This window comes from Triticum urartu, chromosome 1A (genome assembly GCF_056163025.1).
Source record: "Triticum urartu cultivar PI428250 chromosome 1A, HENAU_Tu73, whole genome shotgun sequence".
In the NCBI taxonomy this organism is placed as follows: domain Eukaryota; kingdom Viridiplantae; phylum Streptophyta; class Magnoliopsida; order Poales; family Poaceae; genus Triticum; species Triticum urartu.
The window spans coordinates 452,933,266-452,952,752 of record NC_141873.1 but is presented as its reverse complement, the minus strand read 5'-3'; the positions used below and the strand labels follow the sequence as shown (position 1 = coordinate 452,952,752).

At 39.7% G+C, this 19,487-nt stretch overlaps 1 protein-coding gene and 1 pseudogene across 1 annotated transcript; both read right to left on the bottom strand.

Moving 5' to 3' along the window:
• Window positions 1-4,316: 4,316 nt before the first annotated feature.
• Window positions 4,317-8,388, bottom strand: LOC125532901 (uncharacterized). The gene is made up of 5 exons (XM_048696765.2): window positions 8,195-8,388; window positions 6,179-6,492; window positions 6,006-6,078; window positions 5,183-5,710; window positions 4,317-4,653 (listed from the first exon to the last, which is right to left on the bottom strand). The coding sequence occupies exons 2-4, from the start codon at window positions 6,488-6,490 to the stop codon at window positions 5,193-5,195; spliced, it is 903 nt and encodes a 300-aa protein (XP_048552722.2). The 5' UTR covers window positions 6,491-6,492; window positions 8,195-8,388; the 3' UTR covers window positions 4,317-4,653; window positions 5,183-5,192.
• Window positions 6,595-7,244, bottom strand: LOC147991665 (uncharacterized; annotated as a pseudogene).
• Window positions 8,389-19,487: the final 11,099 nt, after the last annotated feature.

The window sequence follows — 19,487 nt, the reverse complement described above, 5'->3', positions numbered from 1 at the left end:
TGCAAAATCAATTTAATCTCTCTGTTGCTCAATTCTACTTGACCACTAGACCGAGGATGATAAGGAGATGCAATTCTATGGTTGACATCATATTTCGCAAGCATTTTATGGAAATCACCATGAATAAAATGTGAACCACCATCAGTCATTAAATATCTAGGGATTCCAAACCTCAAAAAAATAACTTCTTTAAACATTGATACGTCTCCAATGTATCTATAATTTTTGATTGTTCCATGCTATTATATTATCAACCTTGGATGTTTTATATGCATTTATATGCTATTTTATATGATTTTTAGGACTAACCTATTAACCTAGAGCCCAGTGCCAGTTTCTGTTTTTTCCTTGTTTTTAAGTATCGCAGAAAAGGAAAATCAAACGGAGTCCAATTGACTTGAAACTTCACGGAACTTATTTTTGGACCAGAAGAAGGCCAGGGAGTAAAAGAGTTGGGCCAGAAGAGTCCCGGGCTGTCCACGAGGGTGGGGGCGCGCCCACCCCCTGGGCGCGCCTCCCTACCTCGTGGACAGCCCGGAGACCACCCCTGCCTTGTTCCCGACTCCAACACCTCTTATATAACCCAAAACTTCCAGAAAGAAACCTAGATCGGGAGTTCCGCTGCCAGAAGCCTCCGTAGCCACCGAAAACCAATCTAGACCCATTCCGGCACCCTGGCGGAGGGGGGAATCCCTCTCCGGTGGCCATCTTCATCATCCCGGCGCTCTCCATGACGAGGAGGGGGCAGTTCTCCCTAGGGGCTGAGGGTATGTATCAGTAGCTATGTGTTTGATCTCTCTCTCTCTCTTTCTGTCGTGTTCTTGAGTCGACACGATCTTGATGTATCGCGAGCTTTGCTATTATATTTGGATCTTATGATGTTTCTCCCCCTCTACTCTCTTGTGATGAATTGAGTTTTCCCTTTCAAGTTGTCTTATCGGATTGAGTCTTTAAGGATTTGAGAACACTTGATGTATGTCTTGCACGTGCTTATCTGTGGTGACAATGGGATATCACGTGATCCACTTGATGTATGTTTTGGTGATCAACTTGCGAGTTCCGTGACCTCGTGAACTTATGCATAGGGGTTGGCACACATTTTCGTCTTGACTCTCCGATAGAAACTTTGGGGCACTCTTTGAAGTTCTTTGTGTTGGTTGAATAGATGAATCTGAGATTGTGTGATGCATATCGTATAATCATACCCACGGATACTTGAGGTGACATTGGAGTATCTAGGTGAAATTAGGGTTTTGGTTGATTTGTGTCTTAAGGTGTTATTCTAGTACGAACTCTATGATAGATTGAACGGAAAGAATAGCTTCGTGTTATTTTACTATGGACTCTTGAATAGATCGATCAGAAAGGATAACTTTGAGGTGGTTTCATACCCTACAATAATCTCTTTGTTTGTCCTCCGCTATTAGTGACTTTGGAGTGACTCTTTGTTGCATGTTGAGGGATAGTTATATGATCCAATTATGTTATTATTGTTGAGAGAACTTGCACTAGTGAAAGTATGAACCCTAGGCCTTGTTTCGAAGCATTGCAATACTATTTTCGCTCACTTTTACCACTTGCCACCTTGATGTTTTTATATTTTCGGATTACAAAAACCTATATCTACCATCCATATTGCCCTTGTATCACCATCTCTTCGCCGAACTAGTGCACCTATACAATTTACCATTGTATTGGGTGTGTTGGGGACACAAGAGACTCTTTGTTTTTTGGTTGCAGGGTTGTTTGAGAGAGACCATCTTCATCCTATGCCTCCCACGGATTGATAAACCTTAGGTCATCCACTTGAGGGAAATTTGCTACTGTCCTACAAACCTCTGCACTTGGAGGCCCAACAACGTCTACAAGAAGAAGGTTGTGTAGTAGACATCAAGCTCTTGTCTGGCGCCGTTGCCGGGGAGGTTAGCGCTTGAAGGTATATCTTTAGATCTTTCAATTGAATCTTTTAGTTTATTGTTTGATCACTAGTTTAGTTTATAAAAGAAAATTGTAAAAAATAAGGATTGCTCATATGCGTCATCTTTTTAATGTCTTTCATGAAAATAAGGATTCCGACAATTGTGCCAAAGTGTTATAAGAAGAATGCATTAGAATGTTTGGCACTAAATCTTTGTATGATGAGCATGATTGCAATGTTGTTAGTATGAATTCCTTGGATATCTATGATGCTAATGATATGCAAAGCCACAAGCTTGGGGATGCTATGTTTGACGAAGATGATATTTTTTGTCCCCCAAGTTTTGATGAGCAAATTTATTATGATGATAGCATGCCTCCTATTTATGATGATTATATTGATGAAAGTGGGTTTGGAAGAGTGTCAACTTTAGGAAGTAATGATCCCACTATTTTGGAGGGTGTTGAATCTTATTGTGATAATTATGAAAGTGGGTTTGGAGAGGTCATGACTTTAGTTAATGTTAATCCCACTATTTTGGAAGAGTGTCAACTTTGCATGCTTGTAGATCATGAAAGGAATGCTTTATGTGATAGTTATATTGTTGAATTCATTCATGATGCTACTGAAAATTATTATGAGGGAAGAATATATGCTTGTAGGAGTTGTAATAATATCAAGTTTCCTCTCTATGTGCTTAAAATCTTGAAGTTATGCTTGTTTTGCTTTCCTATGCAAGTTGATTCTTGTTCCCACAAGTTGTTTTCTCACAAAATCCCTATGCACAGAAAGTGGGTTAGACTTAAATTTGCTAGTTATATTCTTCATGATGCTCTCTTTATGTTTCAGTTCTTATCTTTTATGTGAGCATCATTGAAACCATCATGCCTAGCTAGGGGCGTTAAACGATAGCGCTTGTTGGGAGGCAACCCGATTTTATTTTTTTCCTTGCTTTTTTTCCTGTTTAGTAATAAATAATTTATCTAGCCTCTGTTACTATTGAGTTTTTATGTTTTAATTAGTGTTTGTGCCAAGTAGAACCTTTGGAAAGACTTGGGGAAAGTCTTTGCAATCTTGCTGTAAAAAACAGAAACTTTAGCGCTCGCGAGATTTGCTGCTATGTTTTACTGGAGAGTGCTACTTAGTTGATTCTTTTTGCAGATGATTAATAGATAAATTCCTCACGTCCAGCAATTTAGTTTAGAATTTTTGGGGTTCCAGAAGTATACGTTTGAGCCAGATTACTACAGACTGTTCTTTTTTTGATAGATTTTGTTTTCTATGTGTTGTTTGCTTATTTTGATGAATCTATGAGTAGTATCGGAGGGTATGAACCATAGACGAGTTGGAATACGGTATATATTACACCAATATGAATTTATAATGAGTTCACTACAGTACCTAAGTGGCGATTTATTTTCTCATACTAACAGAGCTTACGAGTTTTCTGTTAAGTTTTGTGTTGTGAAGTTTTCAAGTTTTGGGTAAAGATTCGATGGACTATGAAATAAAGAGTGGCAAGAGCCTAAGACTGGGGATGCCCAAGGCACCCCAAGGTAATATTCAGGGACAGCCAAGAGCCTAAGCTTGGGGATGCCCCGGAAGGCATCCCCTCTTTCGTCTTCGTTCATCGGTAACTTTACTTGGAGCTATAATTTTATTCACCACATGATATGTGTTTTGCTTGGAGCATCATTTTATTTTATTTTGTTTTGCTTGCTGTTTGAATAAAATACCAAGATCTGAAATTATTAAATGTTAGAGAGTCTTCACATAGTTGCATAATTATTCGACTACTCATTGATCTTCACTTATATCTTTCAGAGTAGTTTGTCATTTGCTCTAGTGATTCACTTATATCTTTTTAGAGCACGGCGGTGGTTTTATTTTGAAGAAATAGATGAACTCTCATGCTTCATTTATATTATTTTGAGAGTCCTAAACATGATGGTAGTTTTCTTTGGTTATGAAACTAGTCCTAATATGATGGGCATCCAAGATGGGTATAATAAAAACTTTCATATAGAGTGCATTGAATACTATTTGAAGTTTGATACTTGATGATTGTTTTGAGATATGAAAATGGTGATATTAGGCCTCGTTTGGATGCTGGGTAGGAAAAACCCTGGGCCATAAACCCCTAGGGGAGATTCCCCTATGCACATGCAACCCCTCCCACCATGTGGGAGATGTTCCCATTGTCCAGGTGCCCAAATAGTAACATGGGAGGGAAGGAAATCCCTTGCATACTACAGACACATATAATATAGCAGATATTACATAAAAATTCTACAGATAATTTTGGAAAACAACCAAATCATAGATAAAAAATTCCACGAATAATTCTGAGAAACAACAAAAATCACATTCCAGAAATAATTCTGAGAAACGACAAAAATCACAGGCACATAACAAAGGTTCATAATTCATGTCAACTAGAATTTTAAAAATATTACTACAACTTATCCATCACTCCATCAAGCTTAAGATATCAGTCTGCATTTCACGATGATCGAGCATTGGCCTAAGCCGTTTTCATGTGCGGAAATAAAAGCAATCATTACAAGAGTTATTGATACATCGTCAAGTTTGTGCACTATAAAAAGTTCTGGATTATAAGTTGCCATGTCCAACGCAGGGATACTTTTGAACAAGATGGGCCACAAAGCAACAATCACATCCTACTCCGGTCTTTTCTCCACTCCTTCCTTGACATCCTGTACCACAACTTGATGCTGGATGGATGACAAAAAGAAATAAGTTAGCTAGCATCAGTTCAGAATCTCACAACACTCTTTTGTACTATAAGCAAACTAATGAAATAGTATCAACCAACATATGATTTGTGCACTGTGCATAAAAAATCAAGACTCCAAATATAGTTTAGGAACGCAATCACAAGGCTGTCTAGTAACCCAATTTGTTTACTTGAAAAAGTCTCCAGATGAACAGGGCAATATATTGCTGTGAGGTGAGTTATGAGGCAATAGGAGGTGAAACCAATGGGAGGAGGCCACCAAATTAAGTATCACTAACAAGCTTGTAAAGGTACACAGAAACTACCAAACAAAAGGCAGTAACATTTCTCCAAATGTGTGGCTCTTCTAGTCAGTTTTAAAAGAATGAAGTGTGTTTTGTCTTTGCTTATCTATCATCGATTAACAGAGAGAAATAAGCTTATACAAAGCTCCAGTAAATAATGCCACAAAGTAAATAAATACAAATGGATGTAGCGCAAAACAAGAAGGTGAACTGGTTACACACCTTATGCTATCTACATCTCAGAAATCTCCTCCTTCAACCAATAAAGCCGAAGATTTGAGTCCTTGGTATTGATGAATATTTCTCGATTCATTGGGTATTTAAAAAGCCGCAGTGCCTTTGCTTTTTCTGCAACTGATAGATCTTCCATTGGTTCTAGCGCAGACACACAGTTTCCAATCGAGAACATGTCATCTGGCTTTGATTCCTTCAACTCGTCAACCAGTTTTGTAGATTGTTTCTTTCGAAAATCCATGTAATCCTCAAGTACAACAACGATCTGGCTTTGCTTCCTCTTTTTCACAAGCAGTGCTCCCTTTTGTTCAGAGTTGGTAGATGTTGTAGCTTTAGGTTCATCTCTTCTTGATGCCCCTTGCCCTTGTAGATCAGACGAGGACATACCATCATCAACATTGGTAGAGGAGATACGGTTCAAATCATTGGTAGAGGAATCCATAGGAGAAATGGCATCGCTTGTGAGATCCACTTGCGGAATTGATACAAAGTTCAAGTCTCCTGAAGCAACACTTCCTGCTCCAAAAAAAGAAACATATCAACATGTTCTCATAGAAACATCAGATTCATCTATAATTGCAAATACATATATTACTGCCACCCATTCCAGAAAGAAAGTATATATACACATAACTTGGTCCTTCATCGTACAACTTTTTAGAAAGAAAAAGAGCACTCAAGCAGGGTCCGATGGAAACACATGAAAAAATACAGGTATCTCAACAATCTCCCAAATACTATATAATTAAAGCAAGAATGAAAAGGATTTAATATGTAGGGTCGACGGAAACACGTGATACAGGAAACACACCTTCATGTAGTAAAGCCAATGACTTGAAGATCATGAATGGTTTTGAATGGAACTTCTTTATCCTTGCATTATCCTATTGAATGCAACAACATTGTATGGTTGGGATCAATAAAACAATGCCTTGAAGAGCATAAATGGCAGTGAACAAACAATATATCAAGAAAAGAGCTAACCTTGATAAGTTTATCCCATATTACAGGTTCAGCGATGATCATGCAAAGTGTATCATCCCATCCCGTGCCGCTCTGTTTCCGAGAGTTTCTCACTGCCTTATAATTTCCTTTTAAATCCTTAACCTTCTCTTGGATTTGTTGCTTGGTGAAATTAGCTAGTGGAAATTTCTGATTGAATGTATTTGTAATTCTAGTCCACCCTTCAGCAGTCCACCCATTTTGACCTCGATAGATGGGATTGTTGTGGTCAAGCATTAAATCAACAAGACCTTTCTCATATGCATGGTCCCAAGATGCCCTAGGCGCTGCCATTGCTACATTATTGAACCAACAATGGGGTACTAGTTAAATTTCTCTCTACCACTACTTTACCTAAGAAAATGTGAGATTTTTTTACAAAATAAACTCATGTCCGACTAGTTGTTATAATCAACCCACATTTGCATTGCGATCTAATCTCTAAGAGTGTTTCCATTGTTTGCCTCATTGTGATGATGTTGGTTGACATCATCTCCCTCTGGAACATCAACATATGTTTCTGGTGGAATTAACGGTGGTTGGTGATCCAACCATGCCTCATCACCACTTTGAGCTCTAATGATGTTATGGAATACAGCACATGCCGCCAGAATCTTGGTTTGTGACTCTATTGGGTAGTGGTCGCCCACTTTCAAGATAGGGAAACGTTTTTTAGAACACCAATGCTCCTTTCGATGTGGTTCCGGAGAATTGCATGGGTATGGTTGAACAGCTCCCTATGGTCGGCATAGCCCGTATTAGATGAGCGCCGCCTCCTAAATTCACTCAGGTGATACCGAACTCCTTGATATGGTGCAAGAAAAGAAGGCGTGTTTGCATATCCACCATCTACGAGATAAAATTTTCCATCTGGCACATGAAACCCCTTGCTAATAGCAGAACGAAGAACTCCTGCATCTGATGCGGACCCTTCCCACCCACATGAAATAAATGTGAAATTCAGATCAAAATCACATGCAACCATGACATTCTGTGAGAGGGTTCCTTTCCTATTCCTAAATGGGGGGGGGCTTATCTTCAGCAATAGTGATGGGGATATGTGTTCCATCTATAACACCAATGCAGTTTTGCACATTGAAAAAGAAACAAAAAAGTTGGTAGGTTTAGAAATCTATGTGGAGAAGTTTTCAAAAATTCCATTGATATGGAGATGTGTGTGTAGTGGTTCACCTGGAAATAAGGCCAATAGCGATTGTTCGAAACAATCTTCGGATGGGGCTGGAGTGAACTTGGAATCTTTATAAATCTTTGGGCTAGAGTTGGAATTAAGTCAAAAATCCTGTTTATCTTCCTATGAATTGTTTCTGTGCTGTGTTGGAAGTATTTTTGTAGATCTTGATTATTAGCATTGTGCGAAATCATGTACATGAACATTGCCAACTGCTCCTCGACAGAAACACGCGACGTGCCCTTCAATAGATTCTCTCTTCTAAGGTAATCCACGATAGACTTAAAAATCTCAGGTTCCATCCGAAACTCAACCCTAGACCAACTCTCGTGGCCTTCTAATATTTCCTTAACCTTTGCAGCCCCGGATAAAGATGACGTGTGAACTGGATGCTTTTCCTCATAAAGGGAAGCATATAAAGCGGGAACCAAAAGGAAAAATAGTTCATCGTCTTCTTCTTGTTCTTGCGAGATAATCTTAATAATTTTATTTCTCCTAGAATCCATCACTATTATACCCAATGAAAACAAGATTAATACAACGATAATAATTATAAATAAAGCAATAATAATAGCATCTCTATTATGGCTGCAAAGAACCAATAGCTAGGAGCCTAGAAAGCTCAGGAGTGAATACAAAGATAATACCATTTCTATTGTAACATCTACGTACATAATTTAGAGCATTAGTTTTCCCATATACTAAAATAAGACCACTTTCAATACTAGGCAGAGAAAATAACACCACAAGAGCAGTAGTTTTGCATAATTTAAGCTTCCTCAATGACCAGGGATGACTACGTCACATACCTTTCTTACTCTGAGTGCAAACTTCTCAATGACAGATGAATCAAAAGGCACCAAGCAATTGAACACAAAGTCTTCGGATAAAGCCAACTTCTAATGTCAAAGCAGACCCACAAATCAGCACCTACTAGAAATCAATGGTCACTCATCAGTCAGACAAACCAAACAAAATATTTGTTGGTTTCACAACCAGATAAGCTAGGATCAATCAGATGCAGCGTGTGAGTATAGGACATAGGCCATTCTTCCTGTATACCACTCCATTTTCAACTATAAAACAGAACACAATGAAATGACTTTGTTACTCTACATGGTAAGCTATTATTATTCCCAGGTTTCACGTAACAATTTGGCAAACAATATATGTAACTCTTCTACATGCACTTCCAGAGAGCAAAGGAAGATTGACGACCATTGAGCAAAACATGATCGGCCGCAGTTTAGCAATTCACGCGGTGAACCACAAATTGGCGCATGTTGTTTCAGTTTGTAGTCAACATACATATGTTACATGTTAAAGGGTTCGGATTGATTAGCTGGCAACATACATAGGGTAAACAAAGGGGTCAAGCAAAACTAAGAATTGCTTATAAGAATGGGGGCACTAAATAATTCATCATATCCTATACTGAATTTCTAGTACATGATGATAAGATAATACTCCCAGGTCAAGCACCTCCTTGACTGAACCCACCCATAAACAAATTTGCCTTCTTCACAATATACTAGAACATTGTGCATATAGATTAGCATGTCAGGGAGGAAAAGGTGGTTGTGCTCACTTGTGAGTTCAAGACAGTAAGATGCACTGCAAAACGTTCGATGTTCTTCAGTACAGTTGCTAACTTGGGTACAAATCTCAGACAGGAGAGGAGGTCCTTCAATCTGTACAGGCGGTCGTCAGTTTGTGTAGCAGAAAAAGAAATCACCATGGCGAAGAAAAATGGTGAGTGGAAGAGGAGGAGGAGGGGATAACCTTGGTGAGAAAGAGGAGGATGACCTCTGGCCGTCGTCTTCGCCGGAGGTGAGTGAAGCTTTGAGGCAGAGACGAGATCCGAGAAGGGGGAGAATGATGCCCCCGGTCACCATCGCCGTCGCCCCCGCTGGAGGAGCGGGGCGTGGAGGTGTAGGGCGGTGGTGCGTGTTGCCCGGTGGAGCGTTGGACGGAGGAGGGCGGAGCGTGGTGGTGCGTTGTTCATGGATCTTGCCGCCGCCGCCTCTCGTTCGGGAGATCGTGCGAGCGAGGGTTCCTCCCCGACCAACGCAGACGTGGAAGGCCCTCCCGGGGAAAAGTCGCGGAATGGGCGGGGCTAACCCTCGGTCATGGGCCTCCAAATGCGCCGGTGGATCACCCCGGGCTGAGTTGGCTCGTGGTTTCCTGGCCCGGGGAACAGGCAGGGATCCCGGGGGGATACCCAGCATCCAAACGAGGTTAGAGTCATGCTAGTTGAGTAGTTGTGAATTTGAGAGATACTTGCGTTAAAGTTTGTGATTCCTGTAGCATGCACGTATGGTGAACCGTTATGTGATGAAGTCGGAGCATGATTTATTTATTGATTGTCTTCCTTATGAGTGGTGGTCGAGGACGAGCGATGGTCTTTTCCTACAAATCTCTCCCCCTAGGAGCATGCGCATAATACTTTGTTTTGATAACTAATAGATTTTTGCAATAAGTATGTGAGTTCTTTATGACTAATGTTGAGTCCATGGATTATACGCACTCTCACCCTTCCACCATTGCTAGCCTCTCTAGTGCCGCGCAACTTTCGCCGGTACCATAAACCCACCATATATCTTCCTCAAAACAACCACCATACCTACCTATTATGGCATTTCCATAGCCATTCCGAGATATATTGCCATGCATCTTTCCACCGTTCCGTTTATTATGACACGCTTCATCATTCTCATATTGCTTTGCATGATCATGTAGTTGACATCGTATTTGTGGCAAAGCCACCTTTCATAATTCTTTCACACATGTCACTCTTGATTCATTGCACATCCCTGTACACCACCGGAGGCATTCATATAGAGTCATATTTTGTTCTAAGTATCGAGTTGTAATTCTTGAGTTGTAAGTAAATAAAAGTGTGATGATCATCATTATTAGAGCATTGCCCCAGTGATGAAAGGATGATGGAGACTATGATTCCCCCACAAGTCGGGATGAGACCCCGGACGAAAAATAAAAAAAAGAGAAAAAGAGGCCATAAAATAGAGAAGGCCCAAAAAAACAAAAAAATGAGAAAAAGAGAGAAGGGGCAATGCTACTATCCTTTTACCACACTTGTGCTTCAAAGTAGCACTATGATCTTCATGATAGAGAGTCTCATATGTTATCACTTTCATATACTAGTGGGAATCTTTCATTATAGAACTTGGCTTGTATATTCCAATGATGGGCTTCCTCAAAATGTCCTAGGTCTTCGTGAGCAAGCGAGTTGGATGCACACCCACTTGGTTTCTTTTTGAGCTTTCATACACTTATAGCTCTAGTGCATCCGTTGCATGGCAATCCCTACTCACTCACATTGATATCTATTGATGGGCATCTCCATAGCCCGTTGATACGCCTAGTTGATGTGAGACTATCTTCTCCTTTTTGTCTTCTCCACAACCACCATTCTATTCCACCTATAGTGCTATGTCCATGGATCACGCTCATGTATTGCATGAAGATTGAAAAATTTTGAGAACATAAAAAGTATGAAACAATTGCTTGGCTTGTCACCGGGGTTGTGCATGATTTAAATATTTTGTGTGATGAAGATAGAGCATAGCCAGACTATATGATTTTGTAGGGATAGCTTTCTTTGGCCATGTTATTTTGAGAAGACATGATTACTTTGTTAGTATGCTTGAAGTATTATTATTTTTATGTCAATATTAAACTTTTATCTTGAATCTTTCGGATCTGAATATTCTTGCCACAATAAAGAGAATTACATGGGTAAATAAGTTAGGTAGCATTCCACATCAAAAATTCTGTTTTTATCATTTACCTACTCGAGGACGAGCATGAATTAAGCTTGGGGATGCTTGATACGTCTCCAACGTATCTATAATTTTTGATTGTTCCATGCTATTATATTATCAACCTTGGATGTTTTATATGCATTTATATGCTATTTTATATGACTTTTGGGACTAACCTATTAACCTAGAGCCCAGTGCCAGTTTCTGTTTTTCCTTGTTTTTATGTATCGTAGAAAAGGAAAATCAAATAGAGTCCAATTGACCTGAAACTTCACGGAACTTATTTTTGGACCAGAAGAAGGCCGGGGAGTTAAAGAGTTGGGCCAGAAGAGTCCCGGGCTGCCCACGAGGGTGGGGGCACGCCCACCCCCTGGGCACGCCTCCCTACCTCGTGGACAGCCTAGAGACCCTCTGCCTTGTTCGCGACTCCAACACCTCTTATATAACCCAAAACTTCCATAAAGAAACCTAGATCGGGAGTTCCGCCGCCAGAAAGCTCCGTAGCCACCGAAAACCAATCTAGACACGTTCCGGCACCCTGCCGGAGGGGGGAATCCCTCTCCGGTGGCCATCTTCATCATCCCGGCACTCTCCATGACGAGGAGGGAGTAGTTCTCCCTCGAGGCTAAGGGTATGTACCAGTAGCTATGTGTTTGATCTCTCTCTCTCTCGTGTTCTTGAGTCAGCACGATCTTGATGTATCGCGAGCTTTGCTATTATATTTGGATCTTATGATGTTTCTCCCCCTCTACTCTCTTGTGATGAATTGAGTTTTCCCTTTGAAGTTATCTTATCAGATTGAGTCTTTAAGGATTTGAGAACACTTGATGTATGTCTTGCATGTGCTTATCTGTGGTGACAATGGGATATCATTTGATCCACTTGATGTATGTTTTGGTGATCAACTTGCGAGTTCCGTGACCTCGTGAACTTATGCATAGGGGTTGGCACATGTTTTCGTCTTGACTCTCCCATAGAAACTTTGGGGCACTCTTTGAAGTTCTTTGTGTTGGTTGAATAGATGAATCTGAGATTGTGTGATGCATATCGTATAATCATACCCACGGATACTTGAGGTGACATTGGAGTATCTAGGTGACATTAGGGTTTTCGTTGATTTGTGTCTTAAGGTGTTATTCTAGTTCGAACTCTATGATAGATTGAACGGAAAGAATAGCTTCGTGTTATTTTACTACGGACTCTTGAATAGATCGATCAGAAAGGATAACTTTGAGGTGGTTTCATACAATACAATAATCTCTTCATTTGTCCTCCGCTATTAGTGACTTTGGAGTGACTCTTTGTTGCATGTTGAGGGATAGTTATATGATCCAATTATGTTATTATTGTTGAGAGAACTTGCACTAGTGAAAGTATGAACCCTAGGCCTTGTTTCGAAGCATTGCAATACCGTTTTCGCTCACTTTTACCACTTGCTACCTTGCTGTTTTTATATTTTCGGATTACAAAAACCTATATCTACCATCCATATTGCACTTGTATCACTATCTCTTCGCCGAACTAGTGCACCTATACAATTTACCATTGTATTGGGTGTGTTGGGGACACAAGAGACTCTTTGTATTTGGTTGCAGGGTTGTTTGAGAGAGACCATCTTCATCCTACACCTCCCACGGATTGATAAACCTTAGGTCATCCACTTGAGGGAAATTTGCTACTGTCCTACAAACCTCTGCATTTGGAGGCCCAACATTGTCTACAATAAGAAGGTTGTGTAGTAGACATCAAACATCTTAATAGAAGTGTTATGATCAGCACTACTAGTTCGAATAGCTTCTACCCAGTTAGTAACGTAATCAACAACAACTAAAATATGCGTACCCATTAGAGGAAGGAGAAGGTCCCATATAATCAAAACCCCAAACATCAAATGGTTCAATAACAAGTGAATAATTCATAGGCATTTCCTGACGTCTACTAATATTACCAATTCTTTGGCATTCATCACAAGACAAAACAAACTTACAAGCATCCTTGAGGAGAGTAGGCCAATAAAAACCAGATTGCAATACCTTATGTGCAGTTCTATCTCCAGCGTGGTGTCCTCCGTAAGACTCGGAGTGGCACTTGCGTAGGATCTATCCCTGTTCATGCTCAGGTACACAACGTCTAATAACACCATCTAATCCTTCTTTATAAAGGCGTGGGTCATCCCAAAAGTAATGTCTTAAATCATAGAAAAACTTTTTCTTTTGCTGGTATGTGAAACTAGGTGGTATAGATTTAGCAACATTGTAATTAGCATAATCAGCATAACATGGAGTATTGCGAGAAGCATTTATGGCAGCTAATTGTTCATGAGGAAAATTATCATCAATAGGCAGTGGGTTATCAAGAATATTCTCTAACCTAGACAAGTTGTCTGCAACGGGGTTCTCAGCTCCCTTTATATCAATAATATGTAAATCAAATTCTTGTAACAAGAGAACCCATCTAACAAGTCTATGTTTAGCATCTTTCTTTTCCATAAGATATTTAATAGTAGCATGATCAGTGCCAACAGTTACTTTGGAATCAACAATATAAGATCTGAACTTATCACAAGCGAAAACAACTGCTAAGAATTCTTTTTCAGTAGTAACATAATTTCTCTGGGCACTGTCTACAGTTTTACTAGCTAATGAATAACATTCAATTTCTTATCAACTCTTTGCCCTAGAACAACACCAACATCATAATCACTAGCATCACACATAATTTCAAAGGGTAAATTCCAATCAGGTGGCTGAACAATAGGAGCAGAAATCAAGGCTTTCTTAAGTATTTCAAATGCTTCTACACAATCATCATCAAAAACAAAAGGAACATCTTTTTGTATGAGATTAGTGAGAGGCCTAGAAATTTTAGAGAAGTCTTTAATAAACCTCCTATAGAAACCAGCATGGCCAAGGAAACTTCTTATACCTTTGATATCTTTAGGACACGACATCTTTTCAATAGCATCTACTTTAGCTTTATCAACTTCAATACCTCTTTCAGAAATTTTATGCCCCAAGAGAGTACTTTCATTAACCATAAAGTGGCACTTCTCCCAATTCAAGACAATATTAGTTTCTTCACATCTCTGCAAAACTCGGTCAAGGTTGCTTAAGTAATCATCAAAATAAGTTCCGTAAACAGAGAAATCATCCATGAAAACCTCAACAATCTTTTCACAAAAATCAGAGAATATAGCAGTCATACATCTTTGAAAGGTAGCAGGTGCATTGCATAAACCAAAAGGCATACGTCTATAAGCAAAGGTACCGAAAGGGTAAGTAAAAGTGGTTTTCTCCTGATCATCTTTTTGAAGGAAATATGCCCTAGAGGCAATAATAAAGTTGTTATTTATATTTCCTTATATCATGATAAATGTTTATTATTCATGCTAGAATTGTATTAACCGGAAACTTAGTACATGTGTGAATACATAGGCAAACAAGAGTGTCCCTAGTATGCCTCTACTTGACTAGCTCGTTAATCAAAGAAGGTTAAGTTTCCTGACCATAGACATGTGTTGTCATTTGATGAACAGGATCACATCATTAGAGAATGATGTGATGGACAAGACCCATGTGTTAGCTTAGCATTATGATCATTTACTTTTATTGCTATTGCTTTCTTCATGACTTATACATATTCCTCTGACTATGAGATTATGCAACTCCCGAATACTGGAGGAACACCTTGTGTGCTATCAAACATCACAACATAACTGGGTGATTATAAAGATGTTCTACATGTGTCTCCGATGGTGTTTGTTGAGTTGGCATAGATCGAGATTAGGATTTGTCACTCCGAGTATCGGAGAGGTATCTCTAGGCCCTCTTGGTAATGCACATCACTATAAGCCTTGCAAGCAATGTGACTAATGAATTAGTCATGGGATGATGCATTACGAAACGAGTAAAGTGACTTGCCGGTAACGAGATTGAACTAGTTATGATGATACTGACGATCGAATCTCGAGGAAAGTAACATACCGATGACAAAGGGAATAACGTATGTTGTTATGCGGTTTGACCAATAAAGATCTTCGTAGAATATGTAGGAGCCAATATGAGCATCCAGGTTCCGCTATTGGTTATTGACCGGAGATGTGTCTCGGTCATGTCTACATAGTTCTCGAACCCGTAGGGTCCACACGCTTAACGTTCGATGACGATTTGTATTATGAGTTATGTGATTTGATGACCGAAGTTTGTTCGGAGTCCCGGATGAGATCACGGACATGATGAGGAGTCTCGAAATGGTCGAGAGGTAAAGATCGATATATTGGAAGGTTATATTCGGGCACCGGAATGGTTCCGAAGTGATTCGGGTATTTTTCGGAGTACGGGGAGGTTACCGGTGAAGGAAATATGCCCTAGAGGCAATAATAAAGTTATTATTTATATTTCCTTATATCATTATAAATGTTTATTATTCATGCTAGAATTGTATTAACCGGAAACTTAGTACATGTGTGAATACATAGACAAACAGAGTGTCCCTAGTATGTCTCTACTAGACTAGCTCGTTAATCAAAGATGGTTAAGTTTCCTGACCATAGACATGTGTTGTCATTTGATGAACGGGATCACATCATTAGAGAATGATGTGATGGACAAGACCCATCTGTTAGCTTACCATTATGATCATTTAGTTTTATTGCTATTGCTTTCTTCATGACTTATACATATTCCTCTGACTATGAGATTATGCAACTCCCGAATACTGGAGGAACACCTTGTGTGCTATCAAACGTCACAACATATAACTGGGTGATTATAAAGATGCTCTACAGGTGTATCCGATGGTGTTTGTTGAGTTGGCATAGATCGAGATTAGGATTTGTCACTCCGAGTATCGGAGAGGTATCTCTAGGCCCTCTCGGTAATGCACATCACTATAAGCCTTGCAAGCAATATGATGATACCGACGATCGAATCTCGGGCAAGTAACATACCAATGACAAAGGGAATGTCGTATGTTGTTATATGGTTTGACCGATAAAGATCTTCGAAGAATATGTAGGAGCCAATATGAGCATGCAGGTTCCACTATTGGTTATTACCGGAGATGTGTCTCGGTCATGTCTACATAGTTCTCAAACCCGTAGGGTCCGCACGCTTAACGTTCGATGACGATTTGTATTATGAGTTATGTGATTTGATGACCAAAGTTTGTTCGGAGTCCCGGATGAGATCATGGACATGACGAGGAGTCTCGAAATGGTCGAGAGGTAAAGATTCATATATTGGAAGGTTGCATTTGGACATCGGAATGGTTCCGAGATGTTCGGGCATTTTTCCGGAGTACCAGGAGGTTACCGGAACCCCCCGGGGAAGTTAATGGGCCTTAGTGGGCTTTAGTGGAGAGAGCGAAGAAGGGACACGAGGTGGCGCGCACCCCCCCCCCCCTGCCCAAAACGAATTGGACTAGGGGTGGGAGCGCGACCCCCTCCTTCCCTCTCCTTCTCCCCTCTTTCCTTTCCCTTCGGTGGAAGAAAGGAAAAGGGGGGGATCCTACTTGGACTAGGAGTCCAAGTAGGACTCCCCTCCTGGTACGCCTCCTCTCTCCCTCGCTCCTTTATATACGGGGGCAGAGGGCACCCCAAAGCACAACAAACATCTCTTACCCGTATGCGGTGCCCCCTCCATAGTTTACCACCTCGGTCATATCGTTGTAGTGCTTAGGCGAAGCCCTGTGCCGGTAACTTCATCATCACCGTCTCCATGCTGTCGTGCTGACAAAACTCTCCCTCGTCCTCAACTGTATCAAGAGCTTGAGGGACATCATCGCGCTGAACATATGTAGAAATATCGATGAACTAGAGCTAGTGCCGTATCGCCCTAGGTTATAACTGCCACATGATGAATATCATCCAACAAGTCACCGATCCAATGCCTACGAACTTTTCCATATTGTTTCTGCTAAGTACTACCGCTATCATCACTGTTACACTTGCTACAAAATTACTGCTATCATCACTCTTACACTTGCTACAAAATTATTGCTATCATCACTGTTACACTTGCTACAAAATTACTGCTATCGCTCTTACTGTTACTATTGCTGCTGTCACTACTATCAAAACTATCAAAATACTTAGCTACTGATTGCTTTGCTGCAGATAATTAATCTCCAGGTGTGGTTGCATTGACAACTCAGCTGCTATACCTTCAAATATTCTTTGGCTCCCCTTGTGTCAAATATATAAATTTGGGTTGAATACTCTACCCTCGAAAATTGTTGTGATCCCCTATACTTGTGGGTTATCAAGACCTTTTTCTAGCGCCGTTGCCGGGGAGCATAGCTATATTTGTTGAGTCACTTGGGATTATTTTCATATTATTACTATGAAGAATCTGAAGGATCCTAAGACTAAGATATTTCCCTCAAAGATGAGGGGAGGTAAGGAACTGCCATCCAGTTCTGCTTTAGATTCACCTTTTGTTACGAGTAAGCTTGCAACACCACCACATGCTATCAATTCTAATATGTCGCAAGTTATTGATGATGCTACTTCTACTATGAATGATGCTTATGATGATGCTAGTACCTTGCTTAATGATGATGTGCCACTTGGTGAATTTCTTGATGAAAAAATTGCTAGAGTAATACAACATGATGTTGTTGAATCTGATGATGAGCTTGAAATTGAATCTCCTGAAACACCTTCTAGAACAAGCCCTCCTAGATATGAATTGCCTAAGGTACCGGAAGGTTATGTTATTAGTGAAGAAACAACTAGAGATATTCTTGCTTGTAATGATAGAGATGATCTAGAGAAATTACTACACAAGTACAAAGAAAAATCTCTGAATGCTAGAATGAAATGTGATCCTAAGTTTGCTACTTCACCTATCTTTATTGATGATAAGGATTATGAATTCTCTATCGACCCAAAGTTAATTACTTTAGTTGAATCTGATCCTTTCCATGGTTATGAAATTGAAACTGTTGTGGCACATCTTACTAAGTTGAATGATATAGCCACCCTTTTTACTCATGATGAGAAAGCTCGCTACTACTTTATTCTCAAATTATTTACTTTCTCATTAAAGGGTGATGCTAAAGCTTGGTACAATACTCTTGCCCCTGGTTGTGTGTGTAGTCCCCAGGATATGATTTATTACTTCTCTGAAAAATATTTCCTTGCTCATAAGAAACAAGTTGCCTTACAGGAAATATTTAACTTTGTGCAAATCAAAGAAGAGAGTCTCCCACAAGCTTGGGGGAGGCTTTGCCAATTACTTAACGCTTTGCCTGATCATCCTCTTAAGAAAAATGAAATACTTGATATCTTCTACAATGGACTAACCGATGCTTCTAGGGACTTCCTAGATAGTTGTGCTGGTTGTGTTTTCAGGGAACAAACTGTTGGGCAAGCTGAAGAATTATTGAATAACATCTTGAAAAATTATTATGATTGGACTCTTCCTGAACCACCACCTAAACCCACTCCGAAGAAGAGGGGTATATTATATCTCAGTCCTAAAGATATGCAAGAGGCAAAGAAATCTATGAAGGAAAAAGGTATTAAAGCTGAGGATGTTAAAAATTTACCACCTATTGAAGAAATACATGGGCTTAATACACCACCACTTCCTAAGGTGGTAGAGGTAAATTCTCTTATGAAGTTCAATGATAATGACAATCCTTACAATATGCATCCTAGCCAATGCCTTTATGAGTTTGAAAAGTATATTAGAAAACAAGATCACTTCAATGCAAATGTTATAAAACAATTGAAATACAATTATGATATGATTGCTTGCTTGAGTGACTTGTTATTTAGAATATCAAATGATGTTAGAGGTGTTGGAAAGCATGCTTCTATGGTCCAAACTCAGATAGAACAAGTTGCTAAATCTCAAAGAGAATTGCTTGATGAAATGAATAATAATATGCATGACTTTGCTGTTAGAGTTGCAACTAGAGGAGGTAAAATGACTCAGGAACCACTTTATCCCGAGGGACACCCAAAAAGAATTGAACAAGACTCACAAAGAAATAACACTAGTGCACCTAGTCCTTCTAAAAAGAAAAAGAAAAAGAAAAAGAAAAAGAAAAATGATAGGACTTTGCATACTTCTAGTGAACCTGAAATAGAGAAACCTCCTTATAAGGATAATGAAACTTCTATCTCTGATGCTGAAACTCAACCCGGTAATGAACACTCACATACTGATAATGAAAAAGATGTTCATGAAGATTCTCAACCAAACAATGGAAAAGAACCAGATAATGATGTTGATATAGAACCACCTGCTGATCTTGATAACCCACAAACTAAGAATAAAAGGTATGATAAAAGAGACTTTGTGGCTAG

Bases quoted from the DNA above. Each gene is read 5' to 3' on its own strand.
- LOC125532901 (XM_048696765.2), bottom strand. From the start codon at position 6,490: ATGGCAGCGCCTAGGGCATCTTGGGACCATGCATATGAGAAAGGTCTT. The intron at 6,079-6,178 runs GTTAGCTCTTTT...TGCATTCAATAG, and splicing joins TATGGGATAAACTTATCAAG to GATAATGCAAGGATAAAGAA. The intron at 5,711-6,005 runs GTGTGTTTCCTG...TTTTTGGAGCAG, and splicing joins ATTGGCTTTACTACATGAAG to GAAGTGTTGCTTCAGGAGAC.